The sequence below is a fragment of the Mytilus californianus genome, unplaced genomic scaffold, assembly GCF_021869535.1.
Source record: "Mytilus californianus isolate M0D057914Y unplaced genomic scaffold, xbMytCali1.0.p SCAF_17, whole genome shotgun sequence".
In the NCBI taxonomy this organism is placed as follows: Eukaryota; Metazoa; Mollusca; class Bivalvia; order Mytilida; family Mytilidae; genus Mytilus; species Mytilus californianus.
In genome coordinates, this window is record NW_026262659.1 from 11,572,716 (window position 1) to 11,596,286 (window position 23,571).

Below are 23,571 nucleotides of genomic sequence, written 5' to 3' on the forward strand. Positions count from 1 at the left end.
TAGCTCACCTGGCTTAAAAAGCCAAATGAGCTTTTCTTATCACATTGCATCTGTCGTCTGTCATTCATCATCCGTAGTCGTTAAGCTTTACAAAAATCCTCTCAATTGAAACTACTGGGCAAAATTTAACCAAACTTGGCCATTGCCATGGTTAAAATTAGAACATAGTGGTAAAATAAAAGTTTGGTCTATTATCTTGAAAACTGTTCTAAAAAGAGATAGTCTGAAATAAGCAAAAATATTCAAAATGAAGAGATCTACCTGATAATATCGAGGAAATCATCCAATGACTCCTTATTGCAGTTATTGCCCTTTAATGATGATTTTTACCATTTTCATGATCAGCAAGACAAGATGTACTAAAAAAAAAGTCAAATATTGCTGATATACTTAGTAGACTGTCACTCTATAGGAGTGGTTGCGGTTAAACGAGGACTTTGGTGGCCAGCTTTTGTGTTTTGAGCAAAAACTAAAGAAGATAGAGAGAAACTTAACAGAATAAATGATCAGCAATACAAGATCAACAAAACAGAGATTTTTGTTATGAACTCTATTTTTGTCTACAATGTTGAATATGCACCTAGACCAAGGTGAGTGACACAGGCTCTTTACAGCCTCTAGTTTTAAATAACCATAGGTAAGGATCTTACCTATGAGGAATCAAAAACAATTAGAATAGAGTAGGTTGAGAAAATAGACATATATTAATAACAAGGAACTGTAGCTAATTGATAATTGTAGGATGTGAAATGTAGTGGAAACTGGATGTGGCCAGCGAAGTTACCAGGTGAAGGGGCAGCATTACTGGATGCCTGTACAGCCATGTGTAATGTCATGAAGAAACTTGGTATTGCTGTTGACGGAGGCAAAGATTCACTCAGTATGGCAGCCAGGGTTGGGGATGAAACTGTTAAAGCACCTGGTTGGTAAATTAATATAGAATTTGTAGAATCTTAATTCCTTGATCAATACTTAAAATAAAATTATGTGCAAACATAAAGTAATTGTTGCAACCTTACATTCATATGAATATTTAGGTTACAATGCTAGTGTTTATTTTACAGATATCTAAAATAAATTAATTGCAGTATTAAAGTTTTGGTATTATGTATATTTGCAGGTACTTTGGTTATATCGGTATATGCTGGATGTCCAGATATAACGGCCACTGTTACACCAGATCTTAAATGTCCAGACGGTCAAGGTTCGTTTTCGTAGTGTGAAAAACTAAAAACCCTTCAAATATTGTTTCATCTCAGCTTCAAGTAAGCGTTCTACTATAAATCTTTCTATGCTTGAAACTAGTTTCCTAACTAAAATTTAGATGAAATACTCTGATGGAAAGATAACGATTGGAATCAAACTTATTGAAAAACACATTTTTTTCCTCCTAGTATCAGAAAATTTAATGAACAACCTTTGCCTTTGTATTTTCAGTTCTGTATCACATTATTTAATTTACATTCAAGGTTCATTATCCATATTAACATACTAAAATTAAACAGAAACTTTGACAATCTTAGAGATGTTTGTTGCAATCAATTCCTATGAGCACACTTTTGCATTGAATAAAAAAGATGTGGGTTATAGGTCAATGAAACAACAACAAAAAACAATGATAAAAGTTCATGTAGAGTCTACAAATATAAACAAGTGTCTATACTATTAGTTATCTTGGTGTAATCAGGGGTGTACAGAATTTTACACTGTTGTTGAAAATTCATACACCCTGAGGCGCAGCTGAATGGGTGTATGAATTTTCAACAACGGTGTAAAATTCCGTACACCCCTGATTACACCAAAATAACGAATTTATTTCTTATGAACAATTCCTTTACTCATTTTTAAACAGGGATGTAAAATTGAAAAATGCTAATGAAAAATTTCCAGTGTAACATTTTTTCAACGTTGATGTTGCTGCGTATTGTCAAATACTTTTTTTCTTTATTTTTGGGAAATTCAGAAAAAAAAATTTGTTCTTTTGAATTTTCGGGAAAACAAAAATTAAAAAAAAATTTTTTTTTTAATTTTTTACAAATTTTTGTCCTCTAGTTTATTAAGTCTCCCAAACGAAGTTTGGGAAGACTTATTGTTTTTGCTCAGTTCTTGTTATTATTATTCTTCTTCTTCTTCTTCTTCTTCTTCTTCCGCCGCTTTTAAATTTGAACTTGTCCGCACCCGTTCTCCAAAACCGCTTGTCAGATTAACTTAGGGTTTCACAATATGTTAGACTAACATGTCTAGTGGTGCAATCAGGGTTTTGTTTGTGCAATGGGGTTTATAAAGGGGTACTTTGAGGGGCAAAAAGAAAAGAGGGTTTTACTATAGAACCCTATGGGATTTTATTTTTTAAAATTTTCAAATGATTATAAATTGAAAACCGTTTGTGATAGACACAATCTTTTTAATTGAAAATGTTCTAAATGATAAAGCCCATTAAATGAAATACAGGGTTAGTCCCCCAGGGGTCACCCCCACCCCCTGCCATTTAAGAAAGTTCTAATACCTTGTAAGTGGTCAGGATCCCCACCCCTAAACCATATATATTCTGGTTTGTCATGCTAAGATGGTTTGAATGATATACAGGGTTAGTCCCCAGGGGTCATCCCGACCCCCTGCCATTTGAGAAAGTTCTAATATCTTGTTAATGGTCGAGATCCCCACCCCTAAACCATATATATTCTGGTTTGTCATGATAAAGCACATCAAATGTAATACAGGGTTAGTCCCCAGGGGTCACCCCCACCCCCTGCCATTTAAGAAAGTTCTAATATCTTCTAAGTGGTCAAGATCCCCACCCCTAAACCATATATATTCTGGTTTGTCATGCTAAGATGGTTTGAATGATATACAGGGTTAGTCCCCAGGGGTCATCCCGACCCCCTGCCATTTGAGAAAGTTCAAATATCTTGTAAATGGTCGAGATCCCCACCCCTAAACCATATATATTCTGGTTTGTCATGATAAAGCACATCAAATGAAATACAGGGTTAGTCCCCAGGGGTCACCCCACCCCCTGCCATTTAAGAAAGTTCTAATACCTTGTAAGTGGTCAAGATCCCCACCCCTAAACCATATATATTCTGGTTTGTCATGCTGAGATGGTTTGAATGATATACAGGGTTAGTCCCCAGGGGTCATCCCGACCCCCTGCCATTTGAGAAAGTTCTAATATCTTGTTAATGGTCGAGATCCCCACCCCTAAACCATATATATTCTGGTTTGTCATGATAAAGCACATCAAATGTAATACAGGGTTAGTCCCCAGGGGTCACCCCCACCCCCTGCCATTTAAGAAAGTTCTAATATCTTCTAAGTGGTCAAGATCCCCACCCCTAAACCATATATATTCTGGTTTGTCATGCTAAGATGGTTTGAATGATATACAGGGTTAGTCCCCAGGGGTCATCCCGACCCCCTGCCATTTGAGAAAGTTCAAATATCTTGTAAATGGTCGAGATCCCCACCCCTAAACCATATATATTCTGGTTTGTCATGATAAAGCACATCAAATGAAATACAGGGTTAGTCCCCAGGGGTCACCCCACCCCCTGCCATTTAAGAAAGTTCTAATACCTTGTAAGTGGTCAAGATCCCCACCCCTAAACCATATATATTCTGGTTTGTCATGCTGAGATGGTTTGAATGATATACAGGGTTAGTCCCCAGGGGTCATCCCGACCCCCTGCCATTTGAGAAAGTTCTAATATCTTGTAAATGGTTGAGATCCCCACCCCTAAACCATATATATTCTGGTTTGTCATGATAAAGCACATCAAATGAAATACAGGGTTAGTCCCCAGGGGTCACCCCCACCCCCTGCCATTAAAGAAAGTTCTAATATCTTCTAAGTGGTCAAGATCCCCACCCATAAACCATATATATTCTGGTTTGTCATGCTAAGATGGTTTGAATGATATACAGGGTTAGTCCCCAGGGGTCATCCCGCCCCCCCTGCCATTTGAGAAAGTTCTAATATCTTGTAAATGGTTGAGATCCCCACCCCTAAACCATATATATTCTGGTTTGTCATGATAAAGCACATCAAATGAAATACAGGGTTAGTCCCCAGGGGTCATCCCGACCCCCTGCAATTTGAGAAAGTTCTAATATCTTGTAAATGGTCGAGATCCCCACCCCTAAACCATATATATTCCTATTTGTCATGTCTCGAACATTTGAATGACGTATACGGTCAGTCCCCAGGGGTTCCCCCCACCCCAATGTTCTTATATCTTGTAAATGGTTGAGATCCCCACCCCTAAACCATATATATTCCTGTTCCTCATGTAATGAACATTTGAATGACATATAGGGCCAGTCCCCAGGGGTTCCTCCCCACCCCCAATGTTCTAGTATCTTGTAAATGGTCGAGATCCCCACCCCTAAACCATATATATTCTGGTTTGTCATGCCAAGATGATTTGAATGATATACAAGGTTAGTCCCCAGGCATCACTAATGCATATAACTTTACTGGACCAAACCAATTTTCACTGGATGTGGCCCAATGTCAGGCGACCCTGGGAATTACGAATTATGGGAGCTTCGTTTGGGAGACTTCGTAACAGCATCCTGTTACAATCATTTCTTGTTTATTTTTTATTTTTTGTATATTTTTTTTTGTTGACATTTTATTTATTTATTTTTTGTTGTTGACATTTTATTTTTTTTCTTTATTTTGACAAATTTTTTATTTTTTTATTTTTTTGGCAAAATTTTATTTATCCCGGGGTGAACAAGGGTGGGGTGTTATTTACACCGGGGTAATTAACCAATCAGATTGCAGTATTTTTGCTGCATAAGAAATAAAATAATCTCTCTGAGTATAGAACAGTGGATAAACTAAGCAGAGAATCTCATTAATGTGGTGCATTGTTAACCAAGAAGGATTTAAATGATTATTCCTTAAGGCCAATCACACAAAATTATTGTCCTAGAGTCACTCTCAAATTAAAATTTAATGCAATATGTTCAATTCCAGTTAGTGTACCTGTAACATGCTCTCTTCATAAAAATGCTTGTAATATGTTCTGCTGGACACTATAAGCAACAATCTATCTTATCTTTGTTCTGCAGAGAGAGAAAAAAGACAATTTAATATTTTCTTGAAATCTTGATGTCAATTATTAACACAATGTATACATATAAGATGAAATGCATGATGGCATAAAATATTTAGACATTTAAAATCCATGCTGAAGCTTATAAGGAGGAAAAACAAGTGGGATTCTTAAATTTAGGTGTAGTATATGCTTTGGTTTATGAGGATTTCATTTAACATAATATACAAGCAATGTTGAATGTAAAGCATGAAAGTGCTTCTTGTTCTGCAGCTCAAATGGTTTTTGGCCTTGTGCCAAGTTGTGGTCAGATTTTTTTTTTATTAATATCTATTTTGTTTATTGTAGGCAGTTTACTGTACATAGATTTGAGTTGTGGCAAACATAGGTTAGGAGGATCTTCATTAGCTCATTGTTATGGTCAGTTAGGGAACATCTCACCTGACCTTGATGACCCTGATATGTTTGTTAGTGCCTTCAATCTCACACAGAGACTTATAAAAGGTAGGTTTATAAACAGAACATACATATATATATATAAAGTAGCATACATGCATGTTATTCTTTTGAAAATAAAAAGTAGGTTGTGACTTACATGAAAGAAATAGAATATTAAGTTCTCTAGCTTCTTTCACCTTGGTTCCTAACAAATAGCAAAATATGGAAGACATTTTGAACTCCCTAATTACATGGTTATTGGTTGCATTGCAGCTAGTATTTTATTTATGGAAAATCATTTTCAAAAATACTACAGTCTGTGCAAGATCCATGTTGTTAAGTAACCATGTAGTAGTAGTGAATTGTTCTTTATGGCCCTGTCGTAATTTCTGCTTCTTGCTATGTTTTGTCTATAGTTTTAAAGCCAGCAAATACGAATAAACTCACAAAACTTGTGACTAAACTAAGGGATAAATAAATACGGCCGTCAAATCTGTTGTCTGTTCTCTCTCATCATTGGTAGCGTGAATAAATAATCAATAGTAGAAAATGATACTTTTATTAAACTTCTAGAACAGCCGATATATTTCCATACATGTACAATATTCGAGCAACAATTGTATAATTTACATACGGGACCGCGGAGCTACTAAAATAACATTCTTTCTCTTGTATTTTTGTACGGACCAAACGGGATTATCTTAATAAATTCTACAATGACAACGTAAATAAATGCAAGGCATACAGCTATCTGCGCTGCTTCTTACCTCTAAACTACGACCCTTACTTGTAATATAAACTGCGAGGCATACAGCCAAATGCGCTGCTTCTCACCTCTAGGAACCCCCGGGCTGAGCCTTGCTGCAAGCCAAATATAAACACAGCAAAGACTGACGAACGTGACGTTGCACTGGTATTTATTTGAAATTCCCGGAAGTAAATATTCTAAGCAAGAAGAAAAACATAACGTCAAACGCTGACATAAAATATACAAGTCCTCGACTCAAAATGCTTATAATAATACACTTTTGTTACTAAAACAATCAAGACATATTATTTCTTCCAGTTGAGAGCTCACAAATGAACACTTTTGGGTTCACGATTACAAAATTAACCCAACGGTAACGTTCTGAATAATACATGACAAATTTGCGCCATATATGACGTAATCGATACATCTAATAACATAAAGTAAAACGTACGTTAATTACTCATTCAATATACTAGAAATACTAGAAATAACTTCTGACAACTCATATAAACTCTCTTATTACAATAATAACAATATTTCTTTACTTGGAAATAACCAATACACACATTTACAACAGGCCCCATCAAGAACAATTTGACCCAATTACCTAAAGAGGTGGTTAAAAATTAAATAATATTATTATTTGAAAAGGTGCAAAGACAAAACTGTATTAAGTCAAGAATATAAATGTTAACCACTTTGACCATTCCATTTCAGACAGGAAGTTGGTTTCTGGCCATGATATAAGTGACGGAGGATTGATAACATGTCTTTTAGAGATGTCCTTTGCTGGTAACTGTGGACTAGACATTGATATTTCTTGTGATTCAGGTAAAATAGATTTTATATCAAATTATGGGATAGATATTGATATTCCTTCTGATTAAAGTAGAATGTAGTTTACATTGAATTGTGAGATATATTAGCAAATTTGTAAAGATTCTGGTAAGACAAGTTTGCATTACTGATATAAATGTGGAAGGTCAGTTTTACCTTCTAGCATTATTGAAAAGTAGCTAATTTATGTTAAATTATAATGGCTCCTCTGTTTTATAGTGCTTTTATTTTGTTGAAATAAAAGGAATACCATCTGTGTCTAATAAGTTTTTTGACTAATAGCAGTGATGTACAAGGAAATCAATGTATGTATGATTGTACTCATTTATGTCAGCTGAATACACTGATCCAGAATACTATCTTTTTTTCAGTGTTGCCTCATCAGACATATTCATGAAATGAAGTTTTTCACCTTACAATATATATGAAACATACCTTTCCAGCGAGGAAGTGACCAAGATATACCAACAGCTTTTAAATAAGATCTTTTACACAACGAATTATTGAATGTTTCTAATACTCTATATTTGATGGGTTTTATATGAAGATGAGATTTGTAATAAGATAAGATGGCATTTTCTAATTTTTCATTTTCTTCAAAATTAGAACTTTTTTATGATGGTTTCTAAAAGATGAATCAATAAAAAGCAGTACATTTTGTACAAGGTAATAAAAAGTATTGAATATAATTGAAAGTTGAAAATATAAAAATGAGGAATGTATGCTTTATTCTTATTTTTCAGATGTGCCATTCATTGATTTGTTGTTTGCTGAAGAACTGGGTTTTGTATTTGAAGTATCAGAGAATAATGAACAGGATGTTTTAGGTGCCTTTTCTGCAGTAAATATTCCATGCTTTTTTATTGGACATTCCACAAAAGATACCAAAAAGGTACGTTTATGAAGGTAATGTGTTGAATTGACTCTTCGAATGAAGAACCTGATTAAAAACCTAAAATTATTAATAAATTATGATATTCTGAAGACATTGGTAACTATCTTCTGCAAACTCCATACTGTGTTATCATGAGGAACATACTTCCATCTCTCTAAATAGCACTTTGTAAATACTGCTGCTAGTCCCCAAATGTTCCATCAGCCCAGTATTGTAGTCAGTGCTTTAGTACTGACATGATTTATAACATACATGTATTTACTTGTAATTGATTGTTGTTTATTTAACATCAAATGCCAAATGTTTCATACCTTTTCAGGACAAAAACAAATGATTTATCCATACAAAAATGAAAACAACAGGTTAAGTAAATTTTTTGAGTCTATAGTGCATTTCTGGATTTACCTTCATCAGGAATGCTCAAAGGCGAATATATGAAAGCCGAGAATGTATGAGAACCGAACATTTGAAGAGCTACATGACAAAAAAAACCTAAAAAAGCCAAATCCATCTAAGGCCTATGTACAATAAATAATATTGGTCGATCATGGTGATATTGATTTTTAAAACATTTGCTTAGTTTACATGTATTATTTTGCAATTAGGACAGTTTATGGAGAACAACTACTGGAAAGTCAATGATATTTGGTATACAGTTGTATTAGCATGGGCAAATCTCATTTCCATGGAGATTATTTGACTCCGCCTCGTTAGTCATGGTTTATTGACTTTGAATATTATCTAAAACTTGCATGTTAAGATATTGCTTTTTTAATTTCAACATTTGCATTTTAATATCAAAATTACATAACAAATGTCTGTGTCTGTCTGGCAGGTAAACTCTGACTTTGACCTCATTTTCATAGTTCATTGGTCATTGTTAAGTTTTTGTCTGTTTTTCAATTATCATTAACAATAAATCAACTATATTTGGTGTATGGAATAATTGTAAGGAGAACATGTCTGTCTGACAGGATTAATCTGATCTTGACCTTAGTGTTATGGATCTTTAGAGATGTTAAGTTTATGTGTTACTTGTAGTAAAACCTTTCTCATTATGATTTCCATTATAAAATCAATGGTGAGTAAAACTGGTAAGACATTTCACCGTGTGCACTCTTGTGTTTATGTAGGACTGGAAAACCATTGAAGTAACACAAATAACAAATAGTAAAAAAAGTAAGTGCTTTTCCTGAAGTGCAATGGTCAATATGTTGTCGTTACCTGCCAACATTTCAAAATGTCCATGAGGGTTTTATGTGCAAGATGGCTCTCATAGTCCCACAAAACCTTTAAAGAGGCCTTCAAATTTATTTTAATGGTGTTTATTCGCTTCTTCATACTTTTATGATCATTTACCCAAGGTAAAATTGATTATTTTGTTTCATTTGTGGACAAAATTGCTCTTTCAAAATTTCCAATTGAGAGCCTCCATGGGGGTAATCCCCCACAAATAGTGACAGTTGGCAGGTATGGTTGTCAGTTACAGTTTCAAAATAAATGAGAGATTTGCTGACATTATTCTGCCTTAACAGTCTTTCTTAACTTTGTTCCTCTCATGAGTTCTACTTTAATCCTTAAATTATAATACAAAGAGAGTGTATGTGTACCCTTTTGTAGTGAGAGAATACCACACTCCATCTCAATTTTTGTTGAGCCTGCAACTTTTGTCACAGAAAGCTCGACATAGGGATAGTAATCCTGCAGCGGCGTCAGCATTAACTAACTTCTGAAAAGCCTTATATTTTAGAAGGTGGAAGAGCTGGATGATTCATACTTTGTATATAGATGCTTTATGTAACGAAGTTTCCGTCTGTCACATGTCCATTGTCCTTGACCTCATTTTCATGGTTCAGTGACTACTTGAAAAAAAAGTTAAGATTTTTTGTAATGTTAATTTCTCTCTTATTATGAGTAATAGGATAACTATGTTTGGTATGTGCGTACCTTGCAAGGTCCTCATGCCCGTCACAGTTTTCACTTGACCTCGACTTCATTTCATGGATCAGTGAACAAGGTTAAGTTTTGGTGGTCAAGTCCATATCTTAGATACTATAAGCAATAGGTCTAGTATATTTGGTGTATGGAAGGATTGTAAGGTGTACATGTCCAACTGGCAGGTGTCATATGACCTTGACCTAATTTTCATGGTTCAGTGGTTATAGTTAAGTTTTTGTGTTTTGGTCTTTTTTTCTTATACTGTATACAATAGATTTACTATATTTGGTGTATGGAATGATTGTAAGGTGTACATGTCCAACTGGCAAGTGTAATCTGACCTTTACCTCATTTTCATGGTTAGTGGTGAAAGTTAAATTTTTGAGTTTCGGTCTTTTTATGGCCCAGCAACAAAGTCGTCGGGGTCATATGGTTTTACCCTTGCCCGTCATTCCGCCATTCTGTCATTCCGTCATTCCCTCATTCCTTCATTCCGTCATTACGTCATTCCGCAACAAACCATTATACAGACTTTTTTTCTGAACGCCTTCAGATATTGGGCTGATTTTTGTAATGTGAGTTAACCATGATGAGTTACAGATCAAGTTTAAGTTTCGTTCCGCTCTGCTAATTTTTGCTGAAATTACGGGCTTTGGACTTTGATAAATTGTTGAAAATCACAGTTATACAGACTTTTTTTCTAAACGCCTTCAGATATTGGGCGGATTTTTGGTATGTGAGTTAACCATGATGAGGTACAGATCAAGTTGAAGTTTCGTTCCGCTCTGCTAATTTTTGCTGAAATAACAGGCTTTGGACTTTGATAAATTGTTGAAAATCACAGTTATACAGACTTTTTTTCTAAATGCCTTCAGATATTGGGCTGATTTTTGTTATGTGAGTTAACCATGATGAGTTACAGATCAAGTTTAAGTTTCGTTCCGCTCTGCTAATTTTTGCTGAAATTACAGGCTTTGGACTTTGATAAATTGTTGAAAATCACAGTTATACAGACTTTTTTTCTAAACGCCTTCAGATATTGGGCGGATTTTTGGTATGTAAGTTAACCATGATGAGGTACAGATCAAGTTGAAGTTTCATTCCGCTCTGCTAATTTTTGCTGAAATAACAGGCTTTGGACTTTGATAAATTGTTGAAAATCACAGTTATACAGACTTTTTTTCTAAACGCCTTCAGATATTGGGCTGATTTTCGGTATGTGAGTTAACCATGATGAGTTACAGATCAAGTTTAAGTTTCATTACTCTCTACTAATTTTTGCTGAAATTACGGGCTTAGGACTTGGATAAATTGTTGAAAATCACAGTTATACAGACTTTTTTTCTACATGCCTTTAGATATTGGGCTGATTTTTGTTATGTGAGTTAACCATGATGAGTTACAGATCAAGTTTAAGTTTCGTTCCGCTCTGCTAATTTTTGCTGAAATTAAGGGCTTTGGACTTTGATAAATTGTTGAAAATCACAGTTATACAGACTTTTTTTCTAAACGCCTTCAGATATTGGGCGGATTTTTGGTATGTGAGTTAACCATGATGAGGTACAGATCAAGTTGAAGTTTCGTTCTGCTCTGCTAGTTTTTGCTGAAATAACAGGCTTTGGACTTTGATAAATTGTTGAAAATCACAGTTATACAGACTTTTTTTCTACATGCCTTTAGATATTGGGTTGATTTTTGGTATGTGAGTTAACCATGATGAGTTACAGATCAAGTTTAAGTATCGTTACTCTCTGCTAATTTTTGCCGAAATTACAGGCTTTGGACTTTGATAAATTATTGAAAATCACATTTATACAGACTTTTTTTCTAAACACCTTTAGATATTGGGCTGATTTTTGGTATGTGAGTTAACCATAATGAGTTACAGATCAAGTTTAAGTTTCGTTCCGCTCTGCTAATTTTTGCCGAAATTACGGGCTTTGGACTTTGATAAATTGTTGAAAATCACAGTTATACAGACTTTTTTTCTAAACACCTTTAGATGTTGGGTTGATTTTTGTTATGTGAGTTAACCATGAATTGTGTTACAGATCAAGTTTAAGTTTCATTTTTCTCTGCTGATTTTTGCCGTAATTACGGGTTTTGGACTTTGAAAATTGTTGAAAATCACTGTTACACAGACTTTTTTTTCTGTATGCCTTCAGATTATGCGCTGATTTTTGATATGTGAGTCAACCATGATGAGTTACAGATCAAGTTTATGTTTCGTTCCGATATGCTGATTTTCATGTCGTTTCAACACATCTTCAGTACATCCACTTCCTGTTTGCTGATAGTTTGAAATTTAACTACTTATTGATCAAGGAAATTTTTCATCAAACTAGTATTGGTCTTGAGAGCTGGATACTATCCATGCATGTTTGTGTCCACATGTGTTGTTGAAATTGCAGATTTTTTCTGTTTTTTGAGACGGGGCCATTCGTGTCATTCTAATACTATATGCAATAGGTCAACTATATTTGGTGTATGGAAATATTTAATGATGTACATGTCAGTCTCGCAGGTTTTATTTGACCTTGACCTCATTTTCACGGTTCATTGCTCAGTGTTAAGTTTTTTGTGTTTTGGTCTGTTTTTCTTAAATTATAAGCAATAGGTCAACTATATTTATTGTATGGAAGGATTGTAAGCTGTACAATGTACTACATGTCTACCTGGCATGGTTCATCTGACCTTGACCTCATTTTCATGGTTCATTGGTCAATGGTTAATTTTCTTGGTTAAGTCTGTTTCTTAGAAACTATAAGCAATAGGTCAACTATATTTAGTGTATTGAATGATTGTAAGGTGAACATGTATTTCTCGTCTGGGTTATATGAACTTGACCTCATTTTCTTGGATCATGTTAAGTTTATGTGATAGTTGTAGTAAAGTTTTATATTTAGGACTATCAACATAATATCAATGGTTAGGAAAGAATGCGAGACATTTCAGCGTGTGCACTCTTGTTAGGATTTTCAGTTTTCTTACTAAAGGTCGGTGGTTCTCTGTGGGCACTACCGCTTCCTCCAACAATAAAAACTGACAGCCACTAAATAACACAATACATGTAGCACCTATCAATCAATCATTTGAATTGCTGTGTTAAGAATTCTGGATCTAATTTCATACTCATGTTGATGGTGAAAATGGTATTTAATAGAGGGAAATAAGAGATAGAGAAACAGCAAAGATGGACAGAGATTTGAACTTATAGGAAGACAAAAGAAATAAAATGATCAATAAATATCCTCTAATTAATGTAAACATTTATATCAGTAACCGATTTTTCCATTTCAGATAAATATATCGGTAAATACACAGGAGATATTGCATGAAGACATGACATTTCTCAGAGATATTTGGGAAGAAACCAGCTTTCAATTAGAGCGTTTTCAAACAGACTACCAGTGTGTACAGCAGGAACAGCAAGGATTGAAAGAGAGACTAGAGCCTCCTTATCATATACCGTTTGAATCAGAAATCATCAGTTTTGTTCCCAGAGGTAGACCACCAAGTATGTGTTGGTATATTAACTCACTTTCACTTTGAGACATTTACAAAATAATGTTTTTAACAGAATTTATAAAAATATTTTTTGTCCAAAGTTTTGACCTTTTAGTTACTCTAGACTGAATGTCAGACAGATATGTGACGTTGAGTGAGCTTGTAATAAGTCATCTGGACTAAATAGACCAATAGAGGGTTTATTGGAATAATGAAATAAAATTACAAATTGTTTTGGGAAATCTTAAAATTTAATATATCTGCTGCATATTTAAATGGGCTGTTCCTTTCAATTCAGTTAAAATTGAAATACCCAAGATAAATGGGGATAGATATGATTCACCTTGTCTATTTGTGGATCTGTCTGCATTTTAATCACAATTCTGAACAGCTTAACAGATATTCATGAAACTTTACTAAGTTGGTGAACACTATGTTGGTTAAAGGGGAGATAAGCTGATTTGCCATCTATTTTAATTGTTCACATCATACTAAACATGTTCTAACTGTAAGTTTAAAGTTGATGTGACCACAACATTACATGATAAATATAAACTACCTTGAACAAAAACGTTAACCTGACATTGCATGGTTTGATTCAGAAACAAGAAAACAGTAGTCACCACCTACAATAGAAGGGGTTTTATGTTTCCTGGTCTTGCTTCAGTCTGCCAGTTCTCTAAGCCATATTAGATTAAAGAATTGTACATTGTAGTGATATCAACTTGACACTTAAAACACCTGTACATAATGATGTTGACTTTTTAAAATATATGTTTTATTAGAGTTTTGACTGAACATGGAAATATAATTTTGTGATTTGGGCATGTTGTCCTTTGGAAACATATTCTTGTTTCATTAGCTTTTAATTTAATAATGAATAGATAAATGATGGTTGTAAATGAAACACTTGTCTCCAATAATGAACTTATGAGTTAATATGTTATAAGATGCCACATAAGTGCCACTTAAGAGGTAATCTTTATGATAACTCCTACATGTGTATTCCTGGAGATGACGAAGAAAATTCAGATTGTCTCTTGATACTATTACTAATTCACCATTTCACACTTATTTAACTGCATGGGGCTACTTGCGTTGTCATGTTTGTTTTTGCATTATAACTACAGATTTAGTTTTGAATGGAAGTGACGGGTAACTTGATGAATGATGAAACCAAAATTATGGTAAAGTGTCCACTCATTTTAACTAGTAATCTTAATTCAGTTCAAACAACTTTGATTAAAGGTAATTACAATACAGATTCTCTTATTCAATTTGAAGATTGCAAAATACCCTAGTATATATTTCAAACACTACATGTTTTTAGCTCACCGTTCTGAAGGAACTGTGAGCTTTCGCCATCAGTTGGCGTCGGTCGTCATCTGTCGTTGTCCGTCGTCGTCCGTCTGGTGTAAACTATTTCAAACATCTTCTCCTCTGAAGCTACTGAACCAATTCCAACCAAACTTAAGCTGAATGATGCTTAGGGTATCTAGAATAAAGTTTGTGTTTTATTTACTGTTTTGTCAAATAACATGGCCGCCATGGCTAAAAATAGAACATAGGGGTAAAATGTAGTTTTTGGCTTATATCTCAAAAAACAAAGCATTTAGAGCAAATCTGACATGGGGGGGGGGGGGGGGGGGGGGTTAAGTGTTCATTAGATAAAGTTCTATCAGCCCTGAAATTTTCAGTTGAATCTGATAACCCATTGTTGGGTTGCTGCTACTAAATTGGTAATTTTAAGGAAATTTTGCAGTTTTTGGTTATTATCTTGAATCTTATTACTGATACAGATAGACTGTGAACAGCAAAAATGTTCAGCAAGGTAAGATCTACAAATAAGTTTGTATGATCAAAATTGTCAATTGACCCCTTAAGGAGTTATTGCCCTTTAAGGACAATTTTACACAATTTGTTTATGTTTTCTAACTTTAAAAAATCTTCTTCTCTGAAACTACTGAACCAATTCCAACCAAACTTAAGCTGAATGATTCTAAGGGTATCTAGAATAAAAATTGTGTTTTATTTTCTGTTTTGTAAAAAAACATGGCCACCATGGCTAAAAATAGAATGTAGGGGTAAAATGCAATTTTTGGCTTATATCTCAAAAACCAAAGCATTTAGAGCTAATCTGATGAGAGGTAAAAATGTTTATTAGTCCAAGCTCTGTCAGCTCTGAAATTTTCAGATGAATCTAACAACCCATTGTTGGATTGCTGCCACTTAATTGGTAATTTTAAGGAAACTTTGCAGATTTTGGTTATTATCTTGAATATTATTAATGATAAAGGTAAACTGTAAACAGCAAAAATGTTCAGCAAAGTAAGATCTACAAATAAGTTTGTATGACCAAAATTGTCAATTGTCCCCTTAAGGAGTTATTGCCCTTTAAAATCAATTTTTCACAATTTGTTCATTTAGTTTGCTTACTTTAAAAAATCTTCTCCTTTGAAACTGCTGAATCAATTTCAGCCAAACTTGGGCTGAATGAGTTTCAGAGTATTTAGTATAAATTTTGTATTTTATTTTCTTATACGTCAAGAAACATAGCCACTATGGCTAAAATGAAACATAGAGGTAAAATGCATTTCTTTGATTTTGAAGAAAATATGACAGATACAAAGAACATTTCAATGGAAGTTTTAAGCCATTCATTAATATATTGAAAAGCAAAAATAATCATTGATGAAAGATTTAAGCAAAAAATTACAGGTGAGCAATTCAGGCTCTTGAGAGCCTCTTGTTTTATTAAATTTTGTTGTCTTGAAATGGTCAAAAAGATCAGTCGGTCGAATTGTGCAATGGTCTATTAAGAATTTGATTGGGTAACCCATTACTCCGGATCTAACCAACAGTATAGTATACTGATCTGTATATATACTCAACAACTTGTATATGTTTTACTTCCTGAAGTATTGTTGTTAACTTTTCATTGTAACAATATCATTTTTAGCTCACCTGGCCCGAAGGGCCAAGTGAGCTTTTCTCATCACTTGGCGTCCGTCGTCCGTCGTCCGGCGTCGTCCGTCGTCGGCGTAAACTTTTTACATTTTGAACTTCTTCTAGAGAACCACTGAATGGAATGAAACCAAACATGGCATGAATGTTCCTTATGAGGTGCTGACCAAGTGTTGTTACTTTGTAGCCGATCCATCATCCAAGATGGCCGCCAGCGGTGGACTTAGTTTAACATAGGACCCTATGGGAAATACATACAAATGTCTTCTTTTAGAGAACCACTGAATGCAATGAAACCAAACATGGCATGAATGTTCCTTATGAGGTGCTGACCAAGTGTTGTTACTTTGTAGCGGATCCATCATCCAAGATGGCCGCCAGCGGTGGACTTGGTTTAACATAGGACCCTATGGGAAATACATACAAATGTCTTCTTTTAGAGAACCACTGAATGCAATGAAACCAAACATGGCATGAATGTTTCTTATGAAGTGCTGACCGAGTGTTGTTACTTTGAAGCCGATCCATAATCCAAGATGGACGCCAGCTGGGGACTTAGTTTAACATAGGACCCTATGGGAAATACATACAAATGTCTTCTTTTAGAGAACCACTGAATGGAATGAAACCAAACATGGTATGAATGTTCCTTATGAGGTGCTGACCAAGTGTTGTTACTTTGTAGCGGATCCATCATCCAAGATGGCCGCCAGCGGTGGACTTAGTTTAACATAGGACCCTATGGGAAATACATACAAATGTCTTCTTTTAGAGAACCACTGAATGGAATGAAACCAAACATGGCATGAATGTTCCTTATGAGGTGCTGACCAAGTGTTGTTACTTTGTAGCGGATCCATCATCCAAGATGGCCGCCAGCGGTGGACTTAGTTTAACATAGGACCCTATGGGAAATACATACAAATGTCTTCTTTTAGAGAACCACTGAATGGAATGAAACCAAACATGGCATGAATGTTTCTTATGAGGTGCTGACCGAGTGTTGTTACTTTGAAGCCGATCCATAATCCAAGATGGACGCCAGCGGTGGACTTAGTTTAACATAGGACCCTATGGGAAATACATACAAATGTCTTCTTTTAAAGAACCACTGAATGGAATGAAACCAAACATGGCATGCATGTTCCTTTTGAGGTGCTGACCAAGTGTTGTTACTTTGAAGCTGATCCTTCATCCATGATGGCCGCCAATGGGGGGACTTCCTTTAACATAAGACCCTATGGGAAATACATACAAATGCTTCTTCTAGAGGTGCACTGAATGGAATGAAACCAAAACATGGCATAAATGTTTCTTATGAGGTGCTGATTAAGTGTTGCTACTTTGTTGCCGATTTACTGTTCAAGATGGCCACCAGGATTTTTTTATTAAATTACAGGACCAATATTAAACCAAATTTGGCCTCACTCATTATTAGGGTATCTGTTATGATTTTAATCTATTTTTACATGATTTCCAAAACCAAAGTAGAATCAGGTGAGCGACACAGGCTCTTGAGAGCCTCTAGTTATGTAATACTTTAGTGTTAAAGTGAGCTGATAGTGAATCAATCAATATTAAATCCTCTTGTGAAGTAAATATCTCTGTCTTAAGTACTATGTATCAAAAGAAACCCTTTATTTTGGAGCTTAAAGATTCAGGAACAATAACTCTGTTCAGAGAAAAAGTAAAATAAATATCATATGAATTAAAAAATACTTTTGTTATGTTAAACGTTGTTAAGACACTTTATTTATTAGCAGTCAGTCAACAAAGAATAGAAAAAAAGCCATCTCTGAACTTTAAAAGAAAACCTGTAACTACATTGTGTAAACAATGGCTTTAAATAGACCAAGTGTAATAACCTAACCTATAAATAGATGAATAAGGTCTTACCTGAAACCAATATATTATTCATGTGTTTGTTGTAGATTTAAATTTTTTTTAACTCGATTGATTTTTTGTTTTGAATGTATGAAATAATGGTTAAAGAGAAAAAAATATCTATCTTTAGTAAAATCTTTACATTAAATTCTTAAGATTGCAATAATATTTGTCTATTTATAGCAAAATATATTTTTCATATGTCAAATACAGGGATTATTTTTGAAATGGTAGTACGAAGAAAAATCCTTTCATATCAAGAGTAAAAAATAAACCGGTCGTGTGGTGTGATGGTGTATAAAGATACAGGATAACCCATCACTTCGGACCTGGCTTAATAATTACAGTTACTGAATTATATATATGTCTAAAGATTTGTACTACTTGTATTCTCTGGGGTATGAATTTATCCTTGTAATTAGATTCTCTTACTTCACATTCTGTATATTGCCTGCAAGAGTTCTATATTGACAAAGTCAGCCATTGTTTAACTTGTATAAAACTTATGAATAAACAAATATTCTGCAGCCTGGAACTATAAAGATAAGTTGAAAAAAGGATATATAAGGAACAGTAACTCTGTTTTGTACTATTGTAATGCTATTTACAGTATATTTACTTTCATTTAAACCTGAAGGGGCATTTAATTTACTTCTTTTTTACCCCCTCTCTATAAAAAAAACAAACAAAAAACAAAACCAAAAAAAACTGATATGAGCTTAAAATTAGTGTTTCAAAATCAATAAATTTTCTGCTTATGGGAGAAAAATAACCCCAGAACTAAGTAATTTTTTCCTTTGTTTACACTTCAAAAGACCATGTTGCCAAAACTACTTGAGTAACTTTTGTAAACATTCTGTCGATAACCTATTCATGCGCATTACAAATGCATGTGATCCTGTGGTTCATTTGAAACTGGAAAAAAAAAATACAGAGCTGCATATTATTACAAATCTATTACATGACAAATAGAATTATGCATTTCATTAGAGCTTTGAAAAATGTATCAAATTAAACTGAAATAAAATTCAGCAAAATTTCATGAATGATATTGGTGCATTCTTTTTATCACAAAACACGACTGGATACAACTGAAAACTCTCAAACTGAAGCTGGGTTACTGACTCACAAACTTTACATAAAAGTCCGAAGGATTTGAAATTCAGTTTGTGAGTTAGTTGCCCCAGTTTACACAACAATAACCTCTAGAAAAAATGTGTTTAATTTTATAATATTATGAAGAATCTATCTTGACCATTTGCATAAAAAAGCTAAATTAAAGGTTTCCACTTAGTTTCATTCAAACAGTTTCTACAGTAATTCAAATTACATCTCAAGTTTGCTTTGACAGTTTTTCAAATGTTATTATTATAATGTTGCTATAAAAAGTGGTTTGTTCTTATTAAAGGGATGCAGAATTATATACATATCTCTGTGTTAACAGTTTTTTTGATATGTCATGTAAAGTATAGTATGACATAAACATTTTTAATTAGGTATCCTGAGCAGGCTAGCAGTGAGTGTTGTATTGGAATAGATAAAACAAATTGGCAGTGTAAAATGCTGATCTTCAAATTTGATAAGCATACAATCAGCGTGTGATTCTGAAATTCATCTTTTACTAGGTATACCACCAATCAAGGTAGCAGTTTTACGTGAGGAGGGTAGTAATAGTGACAGAGAAATGGCTGCTGTATTACACATGGCAGGCTTTGAAGTTTGGGATGTCAACATGCAGGATATGTGTTCAGGAAAGATAACTCTTGATCAGTTTCGTGGAGTTGTTTTTGTTGGTGGATTTAGTTATGGTGATGTATGTGGGTCTGCTAAAGGTAGGTATTGAATGAAAAGATCACCTATGTCAGCTGTAATTGTGAAACCATGAATTGGAACCCTCATAAATGTAGAGACTCATCAAAATCTTTTTTAATTCTCTGAAATTACCAAAGGATTGTAAATTTAATTGAACTACACATCTTTTATATATGCCTTATGGTCTGAGGCTTCAGACTTCCATTAAATGTTCAATGACTAATTTAAAAACTATACTTTTAAAACTGTAGAGTTTGGTATTTATATACATTGCAAGGTATACCTGTCCATCAGAAAGGGCTCACTTGACCTTGACCCCATTTCTTGGTTCAGTGATCAACATTATACACTTATTTCCTGTGCCTGATGGAGATATGAATATTTGTTCACTCATAAAAATTCACATATTTCCCGAGGGCTATGCCTGAGGGAAAGATGACTTTCGAAGGGGAACAAATCTTCATATCTCCCTCAGGCACGGCAAATAAGTGTATAATGTTTTATTCCACTGACTATACTTTGCTTACTACCTAAACAAAAATATTAAGTTACATACATTATTTTCTTATGCTTTTGTTATATAAACTCAGCATAAACATTGATAAATAGTATCTATCAAAAGTTATAGTTATTTTTTCTTTTTGTTTTAACGTCAAAAAATAATTTTGAATACGAAAATGACTTTACTGTAGCTATTTAAGAAACGTTCATAATATTATGTACTTTAACCGTGCGTAACGTCATATGAGGACGTCCTGATGTTCAGAGGGGAATATGAAGTTTTGTTCAATGTCACGTGGGATAGTTCAACCCATCAAATGTTGATTAAGCTATCAAATTGTACATACAGGGGAAGGATGACTTTTAATGATAAGTTTCGTTTCTCAAATACTATAAGCACTAGATCAACTATATTTGGATGAGTGTAAGGGGTACATATCTACTCGACTCATTTCATCTGCACTTAACCTCATGGTCATGATTCAGACATTGGTTTATGTTAAGTTTTAGTCTCGAGTTCAATTATAAGTAGCAGGTCAACTATATTCAATGGATTATGAGATGGAAGTATAGTTACAGATTTCACTTGACAGTGTAAATTTGTCCTTGACCTTTTGTTTGATTGGTCAAATTAAGTTTTCTTGATTAGGACTGTTTCTCAGATACTTTTTGTAATACCTTGACTATATTGAGTATAGAATGATTGTAAGGTGTGCATGTCCGTTTGACAGAGTTTGCCTGACCTTGACCTCTTTTTTTACGGTTCTTTGATAATTTTGAGTTTCTGTTGTACTTGTATTAACACTATAACTTTCAGCATCAATTGGAATCATAATCAGTAAGGCAGGTGAGACATTTCAGGTTGTAAACTCTTGTAGAGAGCTTAACATGGGGAAGATAGATTATGTGTACATTAAAATAAAATTTTAAAATACTGGCCGTCCGTCCGTCCATCTGTGAGTCAGTGCGTCCGGTATTGTTAGCGCTCTCACGTGTACAGTTCTAGCCAGATTTTTATGAAACTTATATCATATGTTTGTTTCAGCAGTGTCTTTGACGAGTTCGGAAATCAGTGGGGATCAATTATTTTTAAAAGAGTTATGCCCCTTGGAAACATTAATTATATGGCAAATTGCATCGTTAGCACTCTCATGTGTACAATTCTTGCCAGATTTTTATGATACTTATATCGTAGGTTTATATTAGCAATGTCTTTGATGAGTTTGAAAAACAGTGCCAATCAATTATTATTAAAAGAGTTATGCTCCTTAGATACATTAACTTTATGAAAAATTGCATCCTTAGCGCTTTCTTGTGTACAATTCTTTACAGATTTTTATGAAACTTATATCATAGGTTTATATCAGCAATGTCTTGGAAGAATTCCAAAATCAATGTCCAGCAATTATTTATAAAAGAGTTATGCCTCTTGGAAATATTGATTATATGGGAAATTGCAATATTAGCGCTCTCATGTGTACAACTCTTGCTAGAATTTTATGAAACTTATATCATAGGTTTATATCATCATTGTCTTTGACGAGTTCGAAAATCAGTGCAGATCAATTATTTTTAAAAGAGTTATGCCCTTTGAAATATTAATTATATGGAAAATTGCCTGATGAGCGCTCTAATGTGTACAATTCTTGCCAGATTTTTATTAAATTTATATTATAGGTTTATATCATCAATGTTTTTGACGAGTTCGAAAATCAGTGCCGATCAATTATTTTTAAAAGAGTTGTGTCCCTTGGATATATTGATTTTATGGATATATTGATTTTATGGAAAGTTGCATTGTTAGCGCTCTCATGTGTACAATTCTTGCCAGAATTTATTGAAATTTATATCATAGGTTTATATAAGCAATGTCTGACACTTTAGAAAATCAGTGCTGATCAAATATTTTTAATGAGTTATGCCCCTTCGAAAATTTAGTTATAACAGAAATCGCATTGCATTTGCTCTGAAGCCTTCATTTCTCTTAAGATATTTATCAATTGTTTTAAAGAACAAAAAAAAATGTGTTTTATTTAGTTATTGCCCATGTACCTTGGATAGATAAAATATGTGCAAAGCAGGGGACATTGGAACTCTGTTCTTTTATTAGCTCATCTTTTGCAATCAATTGGCATCAGTGAAAGTCAATCTATATTGTCTGTGAACTCTGAAACCACTTATGTAATGTATAGAAGGTCATTTTAGAAATTCCAATCTCCTTCCAATAGGATGTTAGACATTGCTGCCAATGGCAATCTTTTGATTCTGATTGATCATTTATCAAAAATCATCTTTTTATTAAGAAAAATCTAAAACTTGAGGTTTTCTAAGCGTGTTGATGATAACATGGGAACTTTTGGAATCATCAACACTTAGTCTGGCTTTAGTACACAAATTAGAATTTGGCATTCTGATAGTTGGAATTTATAACCAGAAAGAATTATATCTGAAGGCTCAGGTCACTATGTAGTGAGAGCACTTGAATAAAGGAACAAATTCATTTAGTACTGAAAAAATACCTCCAATATAGGACGCCACACATTTTATATTCTTGGTTACACAGCAAAAACATTGTTTCAGTATTGAGGTATAAAAAGACACACATTTGGAACTGAGACAAGAGAAACATTATTGTACATTGTAATACCTGTGTTTGTGAAAATGAAAGTAAGTTATATTTTATTGTAGGCTGGGCAGCATCAATTTTATTTAACCAGAACATCAGAGAACAGTTTCTAAAGTTCAGGAATAGGCCGGACACTTTCAGTTTAGGAGTTTGTAATGGATGCCAGTTAATGGGTTTACTTGATTGGGTAGCCCAAGATGAAGATCAAAAAGGTATTTATTCAGAATCAGTTTAGGAGTGAGTAATGAATAACAGTTAATGTTTCTACTCGATAGGGTAGCTGAAGATAAAGATCAGAAAGGAATTTACCAAATTAGGAATCAGTTTAGGACTGTGTTATGGATACTAGTTAATG

General features: G+C 34.0%; 1 protein-coding gene across 3 annotated transcripts in view; it reads left to right on the forward strand.

Annotated features, from left to right (window-relative positions):
• Window positions 1–395: 395 nt before the first annotated feature.
• LOC127726379 (phosphoribosylformylglycinamidine synthase-like) overlaps window positions 396–23,571 on the forward strand; it is a 65,341-nt gene continuing 42,165 nt past the window's right edge. The window contains exons 1-8 of one of the 3 annotated variants that reach the window (XM_052233763.1): window positions 396–922; window positions 1,121–1,204; window positions 5,412–5,567; window positions 6,970–7,083; window positions 7,833–7,981; window positions 13,223–13,439; window positions 19,903–20,109; window positions 23,279–23,428. In XM_052233763.1, the coding sequence (XP_052089723.1) occupies window positions 766–922; window positions 1,121–1,204; window positions 5,412–5,567; window positions 6,970–7,083; window positions 7,833–7,981; window positions 13,223–13,439; window positions 19,903–20,109; window positions 23,279–23,428 (1,234 nt within the window). In that variant the 5' untranslated portion in view covers window positions 396–765. The remainder of the gene's footprint in view (window positions 923–1,120; window positions 1,205–5,411; window positions 5,568–6,969; window positions 7,084–7,832; window positions 7,982–13,222; window positions 13,440–19,902; window positions 20,110–23,278; window positions 23,429–23,571) is intronic. The other 2 variants (XM_052233765.1, XM_052233764.1) reach the window with 2 other exon arrangements.